The sequence below is a fragment of the Arabidopsis lyrata genome (genome assembly GCF_000004255.2).
Source record: "Arabidopsis lyrata subsp. lyrata unplaced genomic scaffold ARALYscaffold_3, whole genome shotgun sequence".
Lineage (NCBI taxonomy): Eukaryota > Viridiplantae > Streptophyta > Magnoliopsida > Brassicales > Brassicaceae > Arabidopsis > Arabidopsis lyrata.
Genome location: NW_003302553.1, coordinates 2120831 through 2140901, shown reverse-complemented (window position 1 = coordinate 2140901; position 20071 = coordinate 2120831). Strand labels below are relative to the sequence as shown.

At 38.7% G+C, this 20071-nt stretch overlaps 5 protein-coding genes across 7 annotated transcripts; 3 read left to right on the top strand and 2 right to left on the bottom strand.

Moving 5' to 3' along the window:
- Positions 1-2663: 2663 nt before the first annotated feature.
- LOC9318497 (probable protein phosphatase 2C 34) lies at positions 2664-5379 on the top strand. The gene is made up of 6 exons (XM_021030498.1): positions 2664-2944; positions 3472-3755; positions 4076-4390; positions 4475-4592; positions 4692-4915; positions 4993-5379. The coding sequence occupies exons 2-6, from the start codon at positions 3510-3512 to the stop codon at positions 5182-5184; spliced, it is 1095 nt and encodes a 364-aa protein (XP_020886157.1). The 5' UTR covers positions 2664-2944; positions 3472-3509; the 3' UTR covers positions 5185-5379.
- Positions 5380-5482: 103 nt separating this feature from the next.
- On the bottom strand, positions 5483-10773 carry LOC9318496 (phospholipase D zeta 2). Of its 2 annotated transcripts, none has more exons than XM_021030496.1 (16): positions 10412-10773; positions 9992-10093; positions 9788-9909; positions 9548-9689; positions 9291-9461; positions 8799-9200; positions 8604-8720; positions 8384-8523; positions 8157-8306; positions 7924-8080; positions 7336-7836; positions 7098-7244; positions 6708-7007; positions 6493-6624; positions 6099-6250; positions 5483-5968 (listed from the first exon to the last, which is right to left on the bottom strand). In XM_021030496.1, the coding sequence occupies exons 1-16, from the start codon at positions 10637-10639 to the stop codon at positions 5734-5736; spliced, it is 3198 nt and encodes a 1065-aa protein (XP_020886155.1). In that variant the 5' UTR covers positions 10640-10773; the 3' UTR covers positions 5483-5733. The 2 variants fall into 2 exon arrangements, with proteins under 2 accessions (XP_020886155.1, XP_020886156.1); XM_021030497.1 differs by having other exon boundaries at positions 6123-6250.
- A 1276-nt stretch (positions 10774-12049) lies between these two features.
- Positions 12050-13998, bottom strand: LOC9320588. Of its 2 annotated transcripts, XM_002882382.2 has the most exons (8): positions 13567-13998; positions 13391-13457; positions 13248-13287; positions 12966-13098; positions 12809-12880; positions 12645-12725; positions 12478-12539; positions 12050-12380 (listed from the first exon to the last, which is right to left on the bottom strand). In XM_002882382.2, the coding sequence occupies exons 1-8, from the start codon at positions 13810-13812 to the stop codon at positions 12308-12310; spliced, it is 774 nt and encodes a 257-aa protein (XP_002882428.1). In that variant the 5' UTR covers positions 13813-13998; the 3' UTR covers positions 12050-12307. The 2 variants fall into 2 exon arrangements, with proteins under 2 accessions (XP_002882428.1, XP_020886158.1); XM_021030499.1 differs by lacking the exon at positions 12050-12380 and having other exon boundaries at positions 12473-12563; positions 13567-13924.
- Positions 13999-14108: 110 nt separating this feature from the next.
- On the top strand, positions 14109-16695 carry LOC9320587 (putative pectinesterase/pectinesterase inhibitor 22). The gene is made up of 2 exons (XM_002884475.2): positions 14109-15369; positions 15869-16695. Exons 1-2 carry the CDS (start codon positions 14337-14339, stop codon positions 16537-16539), a joined length of 1704 nt encoding a protein of 567 aa, XP_002884521.2. The 5' UTR covers positions 14109-14336; the 3' UTR covers positions 16540-16695.
- A 457-nt stretch (positions 16696-17152) lies between these two features.
- LOC9320586 (pectinesterase) lies at positions 17153-19553 on the top strand. Its single transcript, XM_002884474.2, has 3 exons — positions 17153-17988; positions 18226-18526; positions 18754-19553. Exons 1-3 carry the CDS (start codon positions 17305-17307, stop codon positions 19443-19445), a joined length of 1677 nt encoding a protein of 558 aa, XP_002884520.1. The 5' UTR covers positions 17153-17304; the 3' UTR covers positions 19446-19553.
- The last annotated feature ends 518 nt before the right edge of the window (positions 19554-20071 follow it).

Sequence of the window (20071 nt, the reverse complement as noted above, 5' to 3'; positions counted from 1 at the left end):
TTTACGACAAATTATCGCTTGCGTGAATCATAAAGAATATTAAGAGAGATATGAAGTGCGAGATTGCATCAAAACAACAGAAAGTAAATGAAAATTGTATTTTATGTCACTGCAGGGGATAGAGTCTATGGAATGTATAAATTGATGATCTGATTGCAACAGCATAACTCGAGGTCGGGGCATGATTAAGGATTGAAATAGACAAAACTCCTCTCATTCCCATTGGATTTTCACAGCAACGGACCAATAGAAACAAACAATTGAACACTTATAGGAAAATGAAGCTAATGATGAAATGTAACAGAACAGGTCCTCAAAAAATTTGCCCGAAACACCCTCAGTTAAAGAACAAATACGTGCAGAGTCAAACAAATTGCAACGAAATGAATACTCTAATCATCATGAAAATGATCTGAAGAACAATCTACTTGCAGAGTGTGAATTGCACATGAAGCAATAGTAAGTGATACCTAGAGGCGATGTCGCAGAAAATCTCATAAGCTTGGAATCCTACAGCGACACTGGTTTCATCTTAGAGGACGGAATAATAAGAGTTGAACATAAGAAGCAAAGGAAAAATTGCAGACTTCTTCTGAATCGGTGATACAGGGGAGAAGAAGGGTTTTGGAAGAAGAAGAAAGAACCGGTCTGGAATACTCCGGTACAACAATCAAGACATGTCTCCCACTCTCCATTTAGTTGGCCACTTTCAGGTTTATAATATAATGGGCCTCTATTATGGCCCAATAGGCTCGAAACATTATTGGACTAATGGAGTTTCTCGTCATCCGCAAACAAGTTTTTGTGGAGGTACTCAGAATCACGAAATATAATGATATAGTGAGATCTATATTCATTAGTTAAAGCCTTTTTTTTTAATTTCATTATATTTCTGGTTTTTCATCCTAATGAATATAGATCTCACTTGTTTTTCTTCATACATAATCATTTTGGGGTGGCACGACCAATCATTGCTTGAGTTTATATTAATCCAAATTTTAGGAAGATAATGCGTAATTAATTGAATTTTTCAACCAAAAAGATGGACAAAAAGATTATCTCCTTGTAATGATTGTAATTATGATGCTTCTAGATGATATCAAGTATCAACTGGATAATAAACTATTTATCATTTTCTTACAACTAGCAACCAATTAAAAGCCACTCAACACTAAGGTTTCTTCTACTTTTTTGAATTTTCCTTATTCCAATGATTATTGATTTATTATGATTAGATCAGATGATTTTCTCTATGGATTAAAAAAAATAAAAATAACATGTTGGGACTGGGTGGGAGTGGAACGAGAGGCCACGGCACACAAACTCACAAAAAGTGTCATTATCCGGTGCACCGTCCCACATGCGATTGCTGGTCACCACGCGTCAATCAGAAGAATGGCATGATCCTTTTTTAGATTGTGCTCGCTAATATGGACCCTACAAGGACCGAACTAATCAATGTGGTTCTCACATGGCTTTTTGTCAATTTTAACTTTTCTAACCAAAAAAAATATTACTGTGAAACCTCCACATTCAGTTGTGTGATATGACCGGAGTCTGGCCCTCAAACCGAAAGTCCTCTCCTCTGAATCCTTTGTGGCTCTGTCTGTCCCGCGTGCCATATGGTCTAACACGTGGGAATATCAGATTAAATGTATGGTCTCTCGCAAAATTGAATGTCATTTGTGGTTATTAGTTCGAAAATAATTGAGACAATGCAAAGATTTTGTTTTGCATCATCGTTATTCGTTACCGACCACATCAACCAGGTCATCGCTCTGGGTCCACTCACCGCTTAACACTTGTGGGAAAAGGCTTCTTCTAGTACAGTTTCGTCACGGCGTCTTATTATTGCAAAGCTGTGACGTTACGGGTTTCGATTCGGGTTACTATTTTAATGGAAATCTTTTGATACTAGCTAGAGCCTAGAGTATGTTACCCTAGGGTTGGATGGTAATACCAAATCTACCTAAATTTTTGTTATTTTCGGTTTTCATGACATATATAGACTCTGTAATTTAAAATCTCAAAATTTAGTTTCACTTATGGTTTTTTATAGTTTCGAGGTAGGTATACAAGCATGGAACGTGTATGGCTACGATCTTCGGAACTTTATTGAGTTTGCATGCTCAAAGGCCAACGCCATTTCTTTTCCAAGCTGCTTTTTTTCCCATTACGGAAACAATATAATCTTTTTGCGTTACTGAACTTACCAAAGTTTATTGAACTACATTGTTATCTACAAAACTTCTAATTAACTCGAAGATGGAATTTCATTTTCTTAACCAAAAGATAGTTATAATACATCCTTTGCACGAAATTGTCCTTACAGATTCGTTGTTGACTTTTGCTTTTGTCACTGTAGCCATTGTGGACTTTTATTTATGTGCTATTTATACAAATTACCTAACTTTTCATTTTATAATATTTGATTGTTTTCTCATCTCTACATTTTAGCCTAGGTTGGATATCATTGTCATATTGCATCACTGTTTACTATAACCAAACTTATATACCACACGAGCTGTAAATTTGCTCTCAATATCTTTGTTTTCACATACAAGTATTTTTTTCCTAACCAATAAGTTTTAAATTGCATTAGGAATTGAGGATTTATAATAAATACTATATATACATAACCCACTAACGACAATAGACGATGTCTTGCTACGTCTCTGCCTTTATTATCATGCCACAAGAAAATAAGAGAGGAGCAGAGAACCCCATAGCATAAATAAATAAAAGTAGAGAAATATCTAATTTTGTTTCTTCCCTGTGTTTGCCGGAATCATTAAATGGATTGTGATTTCTGATTTGTGAGTCAATCTTTCTCTACTCCATTAGTTTCCTCTCCGTTTGGGTATTACGTCACTTTCTCCGAGCTTACGTCATCTATGTCCGGTCGTCACTTCTTTTTCCTTAGCAGCATTGCGTAATCTATCTGGTGTGTATTACGTCACTTCCTCCTGATCTCTCTCTGTGTACGCTCTTGTTTGGTGCAATTCAACAATGTTTTTGTAGATTTGAAAGCTTTTTTAATTACCCTTTTGTTTCACGGTTCTTCTTAATCTTACTTTTGTAGATTAGAAAGCTTATACTTCAAATACTAGCAAATCTTGTTTTCACAGAAATTAGGCAAAGGGTTTTCCAATTTCTGTTTAAGATATGAAGGTTTTATTGCTTATTTTTCCCGGAAAGTAAAAAAGAGAAAATCTCCGAATCTTGCAAGTTATAATTTTTATAACTCTAGAGGAATGTTAGAACTTGTGTTAATGGAATTCCAAGTCAGATATGAATATTCTCTTACCATCTTTTGTCCTTATAACTGTTTTAAATTCCAAAGTTTATATTTTATCCCCTGTTTTTTTCCCGGGAAAACGATTCTCAAAAAACAAATTTCCTACTTTGATATTATTTTATCTCCCTCTTGCTCTTTGATTTAATGCAACTACATGAATTTATCATTTACAGAGTTCAAGATCATATGATATTTTCACCTTCTGGACAAAATGGGACATTTCTCTTCCATGTTCAACGGTATAGCTAGATCCTTCTCGACCAAGAAAGCCAAGAACAACAATAGCAAGAGCTATGCGAAGGAAGCCACAGATGAAATGGCGAGAGAGGCGAAGAAAAAGGAATTGATTCTGAGATCCTCTGGTTGCATTAATGCAGATGGTTCTAATAACTTGGCTTCTGTTTTCTCTAGACGCGGTGAGAAAGGCGTTAATCAGGACTCTGCCATCGTCTGGGAGGTACATTACTTCTACAAATAGCTATCTTAGAGCTAATTTATTAGAAGTTTTATGCGGTTTTTGGTGTTTACTTAGAGCAATTTTTCGGTCACGTTTTGCTCACCTTAGGAATATTGAAGTCCAAAGATGTTAGCTTCACGCAATTCTCTTCGTGTGCGTTTGCGTCTAGCTTGTTTTGACTGCTTCTCTGCATCTAGGGTTATTATCACCAGTCCAAAGATCTAAGCTGTTGTTTCTGAGTTACCCGATAGTGTGGTCTTTAAAAACTTCTTCGCGAATATTTGTTCATCATGTTTTGACAATTTCTGCAACGTAAACAGGGATTTGGATGTCAAGAAGACATGATCTTCTGTGGGATATTTGATGGACACGGTCCCTGGGGACACTTTGTCTCTAAACAAGTCAGGAACTCAATGCCTCTATCTTTGCTCTGCAACTGGAAAGAGACTCTTTCTCAGACCACATTAGCAGAGCCCGACACAGACCTCGATGAATACGATAAAAAGCTACAGCGGTTCGCCATCTGGAAATACTCATTCCTCAAAACATGTGAAGCTGTCGATCGGGAGCTTGAGCATCACCGAAAGATCGATTCTTTCAACAGCGGTACGACTGCTCTAACCGTTGTGAGACAGGTAAAAGGAACCTCATGAATGATAAATCTTATAAAAGGCTGCTCTGTTCGTTGATCAATGTTCTTAATTGGTTTCTTGCTACAGGGTGATGTTATTTATATAGCAAACGTTGGGGATTCACGCGCAGTATTAGCCACGGTTTCAGACGAAGGAAGCTTGGTTGCGGTTCAGCTCACTGTAGATTTCAAACCAAACCTGCCGCGTTAGTTCCATAAGCATAAATAAATCATGTAAATCTCAGTGCATTTAGCTAAGCAGTATTGAATCTTTATCTTTCAAATTTTGTTTCTTGTTAAAACAGAGGAGGAAGAGCGGATAATCGGATGCAACGGGAGAGTATTTTGCCTTCAGGACGAGCCAGGGGTCCACCGTGTGTGGCAACCAGAAGAGGAATCTCCAGGACTCGCAATGTCAAGAGCATTCGGAGACTATTGTATCAAAGATTACGGATTGGTCTCAGTGCCTGAAGTCACTCAGAGGCATATATCCATTAGAGACCAGTTCATAATCTTAGCCACTGATGGGGTAAGAACATTTCTGTAAGCTTTGTTAGTTTGTTTGTTTATTATTGGCAGCGAAGTCATGTACTTGAAACATTCTAGGTATGGGATGTGATATCAAACCAAGAGGCCATAGCTATTGTTTCGTCGACCGAAGAGCGGCCAAAGGCTGCCAAACGACTGGTCCAGCAAGCGGTTAGAGCTTGGAATAGAAAGAGACGCGGAATCGCCATGGATGATATCTCTGCCGTGTGCCTGTTTTTCCATTCCTCATCTTCGTCGCCATCTCTATAGCAACATCTTCACCATGCCACGACTTGAAACTTGTAAGTAGGTACTAGTTTTGGACCGGTGAAGAAAAGGAAAAATGCTGCAATGTAAATAGACTTGGGTAAACTCGCATTGAATATTACTTTCTTGCCAAACCAGAGTCCTATAACAATCTACTTGAAATTTTAACAAGCATTTAAAAAGTGGGAAGCTTCGTAAGTTATTATGAAACATATGATGAGAAAACAGGCTTTTTGGAACAAGAATCAAACATAAATCAACTCCAAAGCCGTAAGAACCAGAATATCACCCGTATGCAACCTATCCGCAATTGAAGATGTATTGTACAGCTTGAGGTACATAAACATTATTATTTACAAGAAGTGTATACTATACACACACATACCTCTGCAAATCTAGGAAGCAATCAAATGAATTTCCTCTTTCTATATAACTAACATCTCTATACAAAAGTAACGTGTGAGCTCCTTCAACCATCTAATATAGTTTTCGATAACCAGCTTAGGTACTCTATTAACTGTTTAAAGAGAACTGGGCGTACATAAATAGTGGTCAGTGGAAGACTTGAGGAGCAGTGTAGAACTCGGATTCGTTGAAAACCGGTCTGAGATCTTCTTGATCACACATAAACTGTAATGGGAAACACACAAGGTGCCCTCTTGTCTCCTTCAGCATCTCCCACGAGTCGCTTCCGCATGAATCTAGCCTCTCCGGTGCAATGCCAAGGTCGATCGTAGTATGACCCAACTTGTCTTTACAAATAGACATATTGTGTCTCAATGCAGCTCTGTGTTTAGGAAGACAAAGTCAGAAGCAGATTTGATCATCTCTCAGTTGCGTTTCAAAACCCAACTTAGTTACATATCGAGGATTAAGTTAATTTAGTATCTTTTAATCACTAAGGGTATGGAGATTACGTTAAAAAGGGATGAAGTAAGAACCTTGAGCGTATATGTTCATTCGGGATGCACGAGAAGACTTGGTCGTAGATATCGGTGTTCTTCTTAGCCGTTGCCATCCACAAGTCCTTGTATGTTGCATCTTTGATTGGATCTTCGATCTTTTGCATCTAAACACAAAAATAAAATTAACATTTTCAAATTTGCTATGAAGTTAACGATGGTCAAAAGAAGCTTTCAGCTCACGGAATCTTATACTACGGAAATAGGATACCACCACTATCAGAGAATAGACCAAAAAACAAGTGAAAATACTAAACAAGGCTTGGATTATATAAATTCAAATGAAAATAAAGGTCTCTTAAGTCAAGAATGTTAAGTATAGGCGTTTTCAGAAAACTTGTAAAATTACCTCTCCAGGGTGAAGGCCGAGATGCTCTGACCACAAGGAACATCTAAGACTGTAAGAGAATTTCCCTGCCATCCACTTCACTCCGTTCATTGAAGATTCCACGAATTCTTTGTCTTCGATCACAACCCCGATCTGAAACACAATTGATTCAAATGAATACATGCATAACTCTGTCTTGCTGCCATAAAGAAAATGAATTGGAGTTGTGAAAGTACCTCAGAGTCTCTGGAGCCTAGTAAGCTCCGATCGTTTATATTAGAAGATCCGATCACCGCAATCCGGTCATCAACAATCATTAGCTTGCTGTGCACGTAAATCTGGCTAGTTGCAATTGGACCGTCCTCAAACAGCCGTCCGTACGATCGCAAACCATAGAAAGAGATATATTCTTGCGTCTTGGGACCGAGCAAAGCGTTAAGGTTGTCAAGAATCGAAGTTCGTTCTCTAGAGATCGTACGGTATTGCCAATGCATCAGTGCTCGAACCGTGGCTGCTCCGAAGTCATCAATACCTCCCTGTTTTATGTCAACAGAAAAAAAATGGTTGGCTTCGTGATATTACTCTGTTAACAATTTTTTATTGCGATTGGAAGAAGCAAACAGTACCTGAAATCCAGGGAGAAGCGGAATAACGATCACAACGCGGAAGCACTTGTTCTGTTCATGAGCCTTCAGAATGCGTCTGTATAACGTTTCAAGAACGCGGTTAAGAATCGTGTCATCTTTTTCTAGCCCGGAGATGAAGAATTGGTTCTGGTAAACAACAAGATTAAGTGATTAGGATAAAGAATCAATCTGAGGTCAAGAGATTTTGTATGAAAATGTTTGAATGATTAATTTATACCTCTATGTAGATAAAATGTTCAGCGTTCTGGATAAGCGAACAATAAGCTCTATGAATGCTATCTTCAGACTGGCTCGTCCCAGCAGACCATTGGCTAACACTTCTGATTATTTGACACCGGCAATCACTTTGCTTCCCAATCTGCCACCACCAGTCGTTCACAGCCTCGTCCCGGTCGCTTTCCTCTGAAGTTTCCCCAGGAAACTCAACTTGACTGCCGGATCGATCAAGATCTTGTCTTGAACCGCTGTCGAACTTCAGATCTCCTCTGCTGGTGAAATCTGCATCGGTTTCTTGTGGGAGAAGCAAAGGGATGTCCTGTGGCGGCGAGGCAGAAGAGAAAGAGTCTTGTCTGGCAAGAACAACAGGTTTGTCAGGATCTTCCTCGGGTTTAGCCGCTGCGATAATATCGATCTCTCTAGTTCCCAAGTAGTGAGGAAGAACCATATGGTGGTGAGGCATCAGCAACGGAATCGTCTGTTCATTAGGTGCCTTGTTTCTCTAATTTAACGAAGACTAAAATATATCAGAACCATGATATTCCAAACGTAAACGCTAGAAACTGAAATCTCTCTACATTTCCATTACCTTAGAGTGGTTCCACCTCTGGACAAAATGTCTAGCCACATCGCGACAAGGCGGTCCCCATAGAGCACAGTGGACTTCGTGCCACGGCATTCTCGGGTACTTTCTCCTGTCTAGCTCATCTTTCATCGTTTCTTCCCATGAGTTTGGTTCAGATTCTCTGACAATAGAAGCAATTCGTAAGAAAGATAGATTTCTTTTGCTAGAAAATATAATAAACAAGTTCAGGATCTTACCTAGGATTGTAATAATCCTTTCCTGGCCATATATAAGGAGGGAAATCTCCGATCTTGTGTTCAGCTGTATCGTAGCGGCCAAAACAGAGATCTAATCCTCCAATGAAGCAAACTTGGTAATCAACAATCACTATCTTATCGTGGTGCGACCTGAAAACCCCACAGAATCCAACTTTAGTTCTAGTTAAGTAGTTAAGTAAATCCCTGCATTTCGATTAATACTGTACCAGAGGTATATGCCGGAGGAGAGATGGTCTGGATAACGAAGAACTTTGACGTTCTTGTGAATGTTTTGAAGCCGTTTCTTGCTGTACATACTGTTGATTTTCAGCGCGATTTGGACTTCCTTATACAAAAGAATATAAATCTGCAACAAGTTTAAATTTTTAATTCTTGCTTATATAACAAAACAAATCGAATCCTTAAATGTAAGCTTATTAGGCATACCTTAACGCCCTGTTTTGCTTTTGTCTCCAGCAACGCATCGAGCCGCAATGACGGATGATCTTCAAAGGGGCGTTTGAGATATAGCTCCGGGCATAACCACCAACCAGTCATAAATATCTGTAGATGACATTTTAGATTCAAAACTAAGATATTAAGTACGATTCTCAAATGCAAGTTGGGGTAAAGAAATGGAACCTCTGATGTTGCGTTTTGAATTGCAAATGCGATGGCTTCGAACGCAGTGTGACCGTCTACGAACCACTGCGCCTGGCTTCCGTCCGATGTCAAGCCTCTAGGTGGTGCAAACGAACCAAACCGATGTGGACTGTAACAACCAGCTTCGTCCACGGCCTTAACCCACTCTTTAACTTTCCTGCTGCTCGTTGTTCTCAGCGTCACGGTTCGGTCCCCACTAGTAATTTTAAAGCCAAAACGCAATGGGTTTTGTTCCTTCACCTGTTCAGCCAAACGCAGTTGCTCAGAAGACTCTTTCGTACTCTGTAACCCCAATGTGTCAAACACCATTATATCTAGAAGCTTTCCGCTGAATGGATCTTCTAGTAACGCCAAGAATCCCGGTTTCAGAACCGCCCATACCTGGAAACATTCATAAATGCAGAAAATCATTCATCTGAGCAAGAAAAAATCAGAAACTTTACAAAAACCCCGAGTTGATTTTGTCCAAACCTTTGTCCAGCTAGTTCCAAAGAAGCCGAAACAATGTGAAGGAAGACAGCATCGGACACTATCAGAACCCGGGACTTCCCTCAGGTGCTTCACTGTGACAAATCCTTCTTTCATCTTGGAACCGTACTCTCTAGCAAACGAGAGTCTAGAAACTTCAAGGAACTTGCAGACCTGTGGATACGTTTTAAGTGTGACGCAAGCAACATAAAAATCACAACTAGAAAAGTCATAGTCATCGCCAGCGAAAAATCTCAAACCTCTTTAGAGTTTACAATGTCCAAGTTCCCTAGAAAGAGACTCAAGTAGCCTTGCATTGCAGTTCTCCCACGGTCTACAACTGTCTCTGACCGGCCTATAGTTGGACGAATGATTGGGAACGCTGCACGCGAAGGAACATTCCTGCACAACATAAAAAGCTACTGTTTCAGAAATTTAAACAACACTTTTTACTCGAATCCACAAAACCGAAAAGGTTTATGGCTTTGAAAAGCAAGCACCTGTTTTTGATACTATCTTCAGTATAGTGCAGAGGAAGAGCGCCATCGTCAGGTTCTTCATCATCTTGCACAACTGATCCTTGCATATCAAAAATCCCCAAGCTGTGTAGCCACTCTCTAACCTGTCGAAAACCGCATTTCTCGAGTTCAATAATGATTTGTTTGGCGTGTGTTAGCAAATCTGAAAACCCTGAAAATTCTGACCTGTTCTTGCTTGTCGTGAAGGTCTTCAATGATCAAACGTTTCTTCAACGCAAAATGTAAGTAAAGAACTTGAGAAGCCTTCTTCTGTAATGTCCACTTGAACTAAACATACACCAAAAACAGAGGATGCCTATTAAAAAAAGGTCTTTGTTGTTACTAATTAATACAGGACAGATCAAAAACCATGAAATTGCATATATCCATGAATAAACTTCTTTAGCAAGAAATTGAATCTCTCTATGTGATTTCTCTGTCACTAATATCAAATCTTTCTAGACAGAAGGGGGAAAAAAAATCAAAGAGAGACGATGGTCAATTTGGGGCATAAAATCAGAACCCTAATCACAATGTAACAGAGGAAATTAAGTTCTTCTAAAACTACAAGTCAGATATTGTAAACTATAATAAGCCTGTTCATACCTGTTTATACTGAAGCTCCAAGGTGTAAGAAAGAAGCAAGGGACTAAAATCGGTGGTGTCGGGTCTCGAGACCGAGACGATCGCAGCCTTGGGGAGCTCGTCAAATATTTGACTTCCACCGCCGAGAGAATAAGAAGCGGCCGCCGCCGCCGCAGCATCAGGTCTGGTCCTTCTCATGACTCCGTCTGACTTAACGCCGTTAGGAAGTAGCAATTTATCCGTCGACATCGATTAATACTCCCCTAACCGTCGTCGAAACTCGCCGTTCACGATTGCATGTCAGAAATACTCGAGATTCCTCTAATCAATTGATCGACGTTATATATATATATATATATATGTGTGTATATAGGTTTTGGATTTTATTTGGAATTTAACTATTTAAGGTTTAAATCAGTCTGGCAAATAGTATATTCAACGGCAAGGGGAGTGGTTTCGTCACGTTAGGTTTTAACGAATGACCGGCTTGAGTTGCGAGATGATGACACGTATGAATATTGCCACGTGTAGGTTTGAGATTGAGAGTATATGTTAACTCCCGTCTACCTTACCGTGTATATGCAACTTGGTTAATCGTCTCCAAGTTGGACAAGAGCTCTGGTTTTATTTCACGGTCTCAGACTAAAGTAGCCAAATGACGATAGTACCCTGACTGAGACTTTGCCTTGTTAAAAATAACTCTTTTCCGTTTATCGGTTTACAAAAAAAGTGATTAAAAAATGAACTCTTGATGTCTTTTTCGTATAATATGGGTTTACAAAAAAAATAGATTTAAGAAATGGATATCTTTCATTAATAAATAACAAGGCGTATATATTCGCTGGTAATTTCAGGTTCCGTTGATTTAGTATGGAGAGACAATTTGGTCTTTTGCCGCGATGGAAGAGTTGCTGATGTGCGAAGTATATGCCATGCAAGCCATCAGACGACAAGAATATCCCAATTTTTTGGTGCTTTGCCAGATCAGAATATTCCCAAAACACACTTATTTAATTCATATAACATGTGTGATTAGACAAAACTGGTTTGTGTCTCCGTCTCCACTTTTGTTCATCCCTTAAGTTAATCATAACAAAAAAAAATACTAGTATATGACGTTCTTTCAACGATTTACAGATATTATTTTAACCTTCATATAAAGTACAGTCCAAAATACCTTATATACTATTAATTCTGTTTAATTAGATGAACTATAGTTTTTTTTTTGTGCACCAGATGAACTATAGTTTAATTATGAAATTTAGTTTATTTAATTCTGTTTGCGTAGATGAACTATCACTTTTACGAGATCCAAAATTTGTTATTCCGAGTTTTGTGGAAAGGTAGTATATAAGTTGTATAGAGAGATTAGTTTAGTAACTACAGTATGTTGATGCGTATACGCTATAATTTAATTGGAGAAAAAAAATACGTAAAAACGGCACTATGTCACCTATATGCCACTGCAAGTAATAGTTTCGTTCTCAGTTACTTAAAAAGTAAAAACTACTCAACCAAATCCGGGACTGAAACTTCAATTATTTTGACTTTTATTTGAGATGCAGTAATACCAAACGATAAAAAAAGGATTTTATTTCGAACTAAGCTAAACTAGAATTTTAAGGCAACTAGATTTTTATGTGTATTATACCAGAAAAGTAAACCGCTAAATTAAAATTCATTCCAAACATCTATAGTTCTATTCTATCATCTATGTACCTTACAAGGAGGGATAATAGTAAAAGACCAAACATTCTCTAAGAGCTTACTAATTGAGTAATTTCCTTTCTTTTTTCAGGTCCCATAAATTAAACTTCAGAAATCACAGACCGAGGTCCAACTTTTAATTGGGCTGATATATCACAAATTGGGCCTTAAAAACTAAGAATGTTTGGCTCCACAAAACCATGAACAGGTTCAAACAATACCTGAGCTCCAGTTTCTACTAAGGCAGTGAACTTTAGCAAGTGAAGCCATATAATCGTCAGACCTGAAATAAATTTGGGATGAAAAAGTATCAGAAACACTAGTGACTAGACCATCGAATCACTTTATAATTGCTAACATTATGCTATAAGGGTTCAAACCTCTGCCCATATGGAGATCCACTAGCCGCGGTTATATGAAACTTTGCGTTTTCTGATTTACCCTACAACGAGAATCAAAGAGGAAACTTAAACAAGATTACTCAGGATTGTTTGTTCTTGAAGAACAATGAAGATTGTGTTGGAGAAGTTCAAGATCAAGAGCTTACCTCAGCTTCATAGTAGAGCCCTGCGTACAGCGAAGCGTAGAAGTATTCGCTTGCTTGACCGCTCAAGAAGTCATTAACTAACTGTTTTTTTCAAAATCAGAATATTAAGATAGTTTGATGGAAGAAAATCATGATATCAATGAACAAGAAACATGTCTCAAAACCTTTTCAGGATCACCACCATTCTTGAATAGGTTATAAGCTTCCCGCATCACAGGCCGAGAATCTCTACCAACCTACAAATAATTCTTCCTAAGATCTCATATTCTGCTTTTGTTACTGATCATGGAATGATAAGCTTTAGGGTAAGGAAAAACAAACCTCGAGAAACTGTTTTCGTGCAACATCAACACCGTGGAGCCGAGCCTCGCAGATAAAGCACCAAATGGACTCCTCTGTATCATTTGGGTTCTGAGCAACATCTATCCGGAACTGCTCTGCACCTTCTTCAAACCTGTTGGATAATTTCATTACTTCATACGATCTACGGAGAGCAAAATCCACAATAGAAAGAAGCAATTTTTAAACTTTTTGACAGCTGATTCACCGTATTGCAAGAAGAAACTCAAATCCTAACAAGAGACAGTGAGTAGGAGCTAGTACCTATCTACATAGTAAAGAGAAAGCCCGCGTTGCCAAAGATCTGTCATCAAAACAAATGTTTGTGTTCGCATCAAACAAAAAGAGTAAAGATTTGATTCAAATTTCAAAGCTTTACAGAGAAATCGTATTATGATAAAACGTACATGCCTTTTGCCTGGGATCCAAAACGATTGCTCTATCGAACTCTGCCACCGATCCAGCAACATCACCCTTTAACCAAAAGCATCTCGAATAGCATGGTCAGATTCAAGAGTCCAGAATAATGAAAAGAGTCTCTTTTGTTAGAACAGTTCTGTTTGTCGGAATTTTCCAATTTTACCTGTCTGAAGAGCTGCATTCCGCGTCGAACCGCTGCAATGGCCTCACGGGGGTTCGAGTCTCCACCACCGGTTATGGCATCCCATATCGAGGAAACAGAAGGAAGGAAGAGTCTCCGAGACAGTGCGTGAGGTGGGTGGCGGGAAAATTGGGGGTTTAGGGTTTGAAAAGGTGAAATCGCCGTGAAACGCCGTGGAATTGTGCGAGATGGATATATGATAGGATTCACGATCTGGGTTAGTGACATTTTCCGCGGAACCAGAAAAATTTCTCCGAATCAACGAGACGATTACAGTTTCTCTAGGGATTAACGGATTGCTCACTTTACCAGTAATTGCAGAAGATAAGATGACAAATGGGAGGGAAGAAACGAAGCTGTGCAAACCGGAAAATCCCGGTTTATTTATTCACTTGATAAACCAATGGGTTAACAAAATACGGTGGTTAACTAGAACGTAATAAACCGTCATTCTATCGGTTTACTTGAGGTTGCGTCGGTTTTCATATCAACCGGGTGTAATCAGATAATAACTGTACCGGTGAAAGCTAGTTGGAGGCTAGGAGCTAGAAGCAGAATCTAAAGTCTAGAGAGCAAATAAAAGAGAGCTTTTGGTTTTGGGTAATGAAGAAAGAATAACTTTGGCTTGAGAAGAGAGTAACAAAAGAAGGTAAAAAAGTAAACTATGAATTTGTTCCTACAGTTCCCAAAGAGGCAAAGAACATTTCTTCACTAACAATCAATACCTAAACCTCCCTAGGTTTTTTCTATATATGGCTTCACACTCTTTTCTCGGTTCTTTTTCTTTTGTTAACCTAAACCCGAAACTCGAAACAAAAATGGGCATCACCGGATTTCTCACCGCTCTTCTCTTAGCTATGCTTATGTTTGTTCACACTTACTCGTATGAAACCACAGTTTTCAAACCGTACATAGAAGAAAAGTTTCGGTCTCTTGTCGCGAAAGCGTGCCAATTTATTGATGCTCACGAGTTGTGCGTCTCTAACATCCGGACGCACATCAAGGAATCGGGTCACGGATTAACTCCGCATTCGGTTTTAAGCGCTGCAGTAAAGGAAGCACATGACAAAGCGAAGTTAGCAATGGAAGGAATCCCAACGGTATCGACGTTATCTATCCGTTCGCGTGAGCAAGTTGCCATAGAGGATTGCAAAGAGCTTGTAGGCTTCTCGGTAACGGAGCTAGCATGGTCGATGCTGGAGATGAACAAACTCCACGGAGGAGGAGGAATAGATGGTGGCTCTCACGACGCTGCTGCTGCAGGAGGCAATCTTAAAACCTGGCTCAGCGCGGCTATGAGTAACCAAGACACGTGTCTAGAAGGGTTTGAAGGAACAGAGAGAAAGTACGAGGAATTGATCAAAGGTAGCTTAAGACAAGTCACTCAGCTTGTGAGCAACGTCTTAGACATGTATACGCAGCTTAATGCCTTGCCTTTCAAGGCATCTAGGAATGAGAGCTTCACCGCAAGCCCTGACTGGCTCACGGAGACCGATGAGAGCCTCATGATGCATCATGACCCCAGTGCGATGCACCCAAACACGGTTGTGGCGATAGATGGAAAAGGGAAGTATCAGACGATCAATGAGGCCATCAACGAGGCTCCTAATCATAGCACAAAGCGATATGTCATATATGTGAAGAAAGGTGTGTATAAAGAAAATATTGATTTGAAGAAGAAGAAGACGAACATTATGCTTGTTGGTGACGGTATCGGACAGACTATTATTACCGGTGACCGGAATTTCATGCAGGGTCTTACCACATTCCGAACCGCAACCGTCGGTTAGTATTGATATTTTAGTTAATTAAATCATTAGTTAATTAATTGATTGATCAACCTTTTTGTACTTTTCTTCCTTTTTGGTTTTTGTCAAACTTTTTATATTAGTGTGTCTGAAAATTAGAAAGCATATATGCTTTCTGCAATCCGCAGGCTTTCATGCTTTATATATAGTTTTTCTTCTTATAAATCATTCTTTTCTTGTGCTATAGTTATCTACTAATTCAATATCTAATCAGTTACTTAATTGATTGACTAATCTTTTCATTACCTTTTTGTTTTGGTCAATTTTTATTTACTGTTGTGTCTGAAAATCAGGAAATATATATGCTTTGGCTTTCTGGAATCTACAAACTTTCAAGCCTTTTACAGTCTTTTCTTATAAGTTATCCCTTTCTTATAAGTTATCCCTTTCTTATGTTGCAAGTAACTACTTATTTAATATACTTTTGTTACTTATATCTAGTTAACATGATTAACCCTTAATTTTTTTTTGATCAGCTGTTTCCGGAAGAGGATTCATAGCAAAGGACATAACATTCAGAAACACGGCTGGGCCGCAAAACCGTCAAGCTGTCGCATTGAGGGTTGATTCCGACCAATCCGCCTTCTATCGATGTAGCGTGGAAGGTTATCAAGACACTCTTTACGCCCATTCCCTCCGTCAGTTCTATAGAGATTGTGAAATTTATGGTACCATTGATTTCATATTCGGAAATGGCGCTGCGGTTCTACAGAATTGTAAAATCTACACACGGGTTCCGTTACCGCTCCAGAAGGTAACGATAACCGCGCAAGGAAGAAAAAGCCGTAATCAAAATACAGGGTTCGTAATCCAGAACAGTTACGTGTTGGCTACACAACCTACTTATCTTGGCCGGCCATGGAAACTTTACTCAAGAACGGTTTACATGAACACTTACATGAGCCAGCTGGTCCAACCCAGAGGATGGCTTGAATGGTTTGGCAACTTTGCTTTGGACACTTTGTGGTATGGAGAATACAATAACATTGGGCCGGGTTGGCGATCAACGGGTCGGGTTAAATGGCCTGGTTATCATATCATGGACAAACGGACTGCATTGTCATTCACCGTCGGATCGTTCATTGACGGTCGGAGATGGCTTCCGGCAACAGGTATCACATTCACCGCTGGTCTACTAGCTAACTAATTCAAATTTCTTTTACTATTATTTTAGATTTATGTTATTAATTCCATGTATCTCACTTAACATTGATACCAAAAAAAATAAAGTATAAATTCCTGATTATACATTTATGTAAAGCATTTAATTTTATTCGTATCCAATTCAAATTTCATTCAATAATTTCGCAGTGGTCGAAAATATTTCCAAAACTTTGCTGTCATTTTATCTGTATATCTTGTTTGAATATTTTGAGCTGATTTGAATCGGACGGATGAAGAACTGTGATATATGGTCTGCCACTAACTCAAACGAAATATTTAATCACGAGTTTCCAGTATCCACGTACATAAATGTATTTGTCATTTTCAAAAATTAATTCAAACCTTAGTTTTTTTTTTTTTTTTTTGTGTCAAACGTTACGTCCTACAGTTGGAAAAAAGAAATAGAAAATTGAGTGTCATATATATGTTGTCAGATGAAAAAAAATATATATATATATGTTGTCCATATCTTTGGATATCATGAATTATCATGAATTATCATTTGTTGTTTGCACGTTTTAAAATACCATCACTTGCAGAGCACTCTAGGAGTAGGTTCTATTTAAGTTTTCAGTTTGATAGATAATATATATTTACATTTTCATAAATAAATGGGAAACTGTTACCAGAAAAAATATATTTTAAACGAAAAGCCAAGGTTAGATCATGTATAAATACACATACAAGCATCTTGAAGTAAACTTGTAAACATCAACCCTATTTAGTAATTAGAGATCATTACAAAGCCATGGCTAAAAATAGTATCCTCTTCACGGCAATCTCTTTCCTTCTATTCTCCACTCTTTCTCATTGTCAAACCCTAACTTCATCTGAAGCTCTATGTGACTCCACACTTTACCCATCCGTCTGTAAATCTGTCTTACCCGTCGGATCACCTGGTACGGTTCCCGGGTTTGCCCGCATTGTCATCCTAAAGTCTCTAGAAGCTTCTAAAGATCTTCTCGCCTCCTTCGACCAACATCATCCCACCTCAGGACCTCTTAACGATTGCCAATTACTCACCGGCCTGACCGTTGACCACCTAACACGTGTGAACGCCATCAAGGAGAATATTCTCGGAAACTCTGAGGTCAACGATCTGCTCACGCTGCTTAGCGCCGCCCTTACGAACTACGAGACATGCCTAGACTCGGTTCATGAGGTCGCCCGAAAATCTTCAGAGAATGTTGTTAACGGCCACGAGGACATCCTTCGGAGGGTTTCGGAGGGTATAAAGCTGACTAGCGTCTCTCTTGCATTGTCCAAGGAGGCTTGGCCGATCACATCTGATGCTTCGGCGACAAAGCCACCGCCGAGGATTCTGACGGAGGGGAAAAAGTTGTCTTTACCGGAAATTTCGTATTTGAAGGTGACTGAAGGTGAGAGAATGGTCTACGAGAAAGTTATGGTTGTTGGACGAAAGCTTCTTCAGGTTCTTTTCTATTAATTTTTCTTAAATTATGATCGCTACAAGTTCTTTAGATCTAAATACATATAAATAGCTAATAAAAAAAAAGCACAGATATGCACTAATTTGGTTGAAATTTATATCATACGATTCATATAATGTAATTCTATAATTCACATGTAACTTATACAAAACGGTGGGTTGTTAATTTTACAGTCTAAAATTTTGCAACATAATTTCAACCATTCTAAAATTTTACAGTCTTCTCCCGTCGGCAATGGTGGCCTTAAGGTGACCAAAACGGTGGTCGTTAACCCTAATGGTGGAAATGCTGATGCATTTAAAACCATAAATGACGCGGTGGCTGCTGCGCCGACAATGGTAGAATCTGGCAACGGATACTTCGTGATTTACGTTGTCGCCGGAGTTTACGAAGAGTACGTCACAGTCCCAAGCAACAAATCGTACGTAATGATAGTTGGTGACGGCATTGACAAAACAATCATTACAGGAAATAGAAACGTCATTGATGGCTCCACGACTTTCGCTTCTGCTACACTCGGTAAGTCATTTAGGCTTTGATAGTGTATTCCCGTTTTGCGTTTGTATTTATGTTTACATTTGTTAAACTATCGTCTGCATTATATATATAAGACAATCGAAACCTTGGATGTCACGTCACAAAAATCCATCACGATACATTGTTTAAGAATAGGTTATGATCGTTTATAGGCAAAATACTAACTATTCAATATAAAGATGGATTGATTTTGATTTATTTGGATCCAGCTGTTATGGGAAAAGGCTTCATCGCGGCGAACATAACCCTGAGAAACACGGCTGGGCCTAACAAACACCAAGCTGTTGCTGTCCGCAACAGTGCAGACATGTCAGCATTTTACAAATGTAGCTTCGAGGGTTACCAAGATACGCTTTATGTCCACTCACTTAGGCAGTTCTACAGAGAATGCGATATATATGGCACTGTAGATTTCATATTTGGGAATGCGGCCACGGTTCTTCAGAACTGCAACCTCATTCCGAGGTTACCACTTCAGGGACAATTCAATGCCATAACAGCTCAAGGCAGGAGTGATCCAAACCAGAATACCGGGATTTCAATACAGAATTGTAGAATTACACCTAGTGCTGAATTGGTTTCAAGTAGTTTCTCTGTTAAGACGTATTTAGGCCGGCCATGGAAGGAGTACTCAAGGACGGTTTATTTGCAAAATTTCTTGGATGGGTTTATTGATAGTAAAGGATGGATTGAATGGATGGGTGATTTCGCTTTGCAGACATTGTATTATGCGGAGTTCAAAAATACTGGACCAGGTTCAGAAACAGTTAATCGGGTTAACTGGCCAGGTTATCATGTGATCAACAAAACTGAAGCTGTTTGGTTCACCGTTTCTAACTTTATAGTCGGAGATAGCTGGTTGCCGAACATGGGAGTTCCATATGCCGGTGGCTTGATGTAATCTCCAAAAAGATAAACTATATTAAACTTTGTGTGTGTTTATGTCTCTACCTCTGTGATCTATATGAATGTGTTTCCGATCAAAACTAGAAAGAAAATCTAGAGTTTAATGGTAAGTATTGCATAAAACTAAATATACTTCTTCCAAATTGACTAGTTAAGTCGTATATACTATTTGTCAAGATTCGTCAAGAATCAAATACAATTATTCAGTGCGGTGAAAACGGATAATATTTCCAGTGTATACAAATGTTTTTTTTTTGTTTTTTTTGAATTTCTTTTATTTTAAGACCATAGTTTGTTTCAATCATAATCTCCTTATTTTTTTTATAAATTCGCACACTGATTTATTCTAGAATTTTAACATCGAGAAAATGCCTTTGATAAGTAATGGGGAAACCTCTACATATATATTCACAACTGTACCGTATGGTATGTCAATTAGTAGTTATAAAACACGAATAAGACACTGATTAATCCGGTGGAGAAAAGAACAAACAAACAAAAAATGAGTTATTGAATCCCTAAAATAAGATTAATTATTTTCCCTATTTAGAAACTCATAAGGAAACAGAGAAGAGAACAAAACCACAAGCCTATTTTTTGTCTTTTCAACAGTTTCTCACT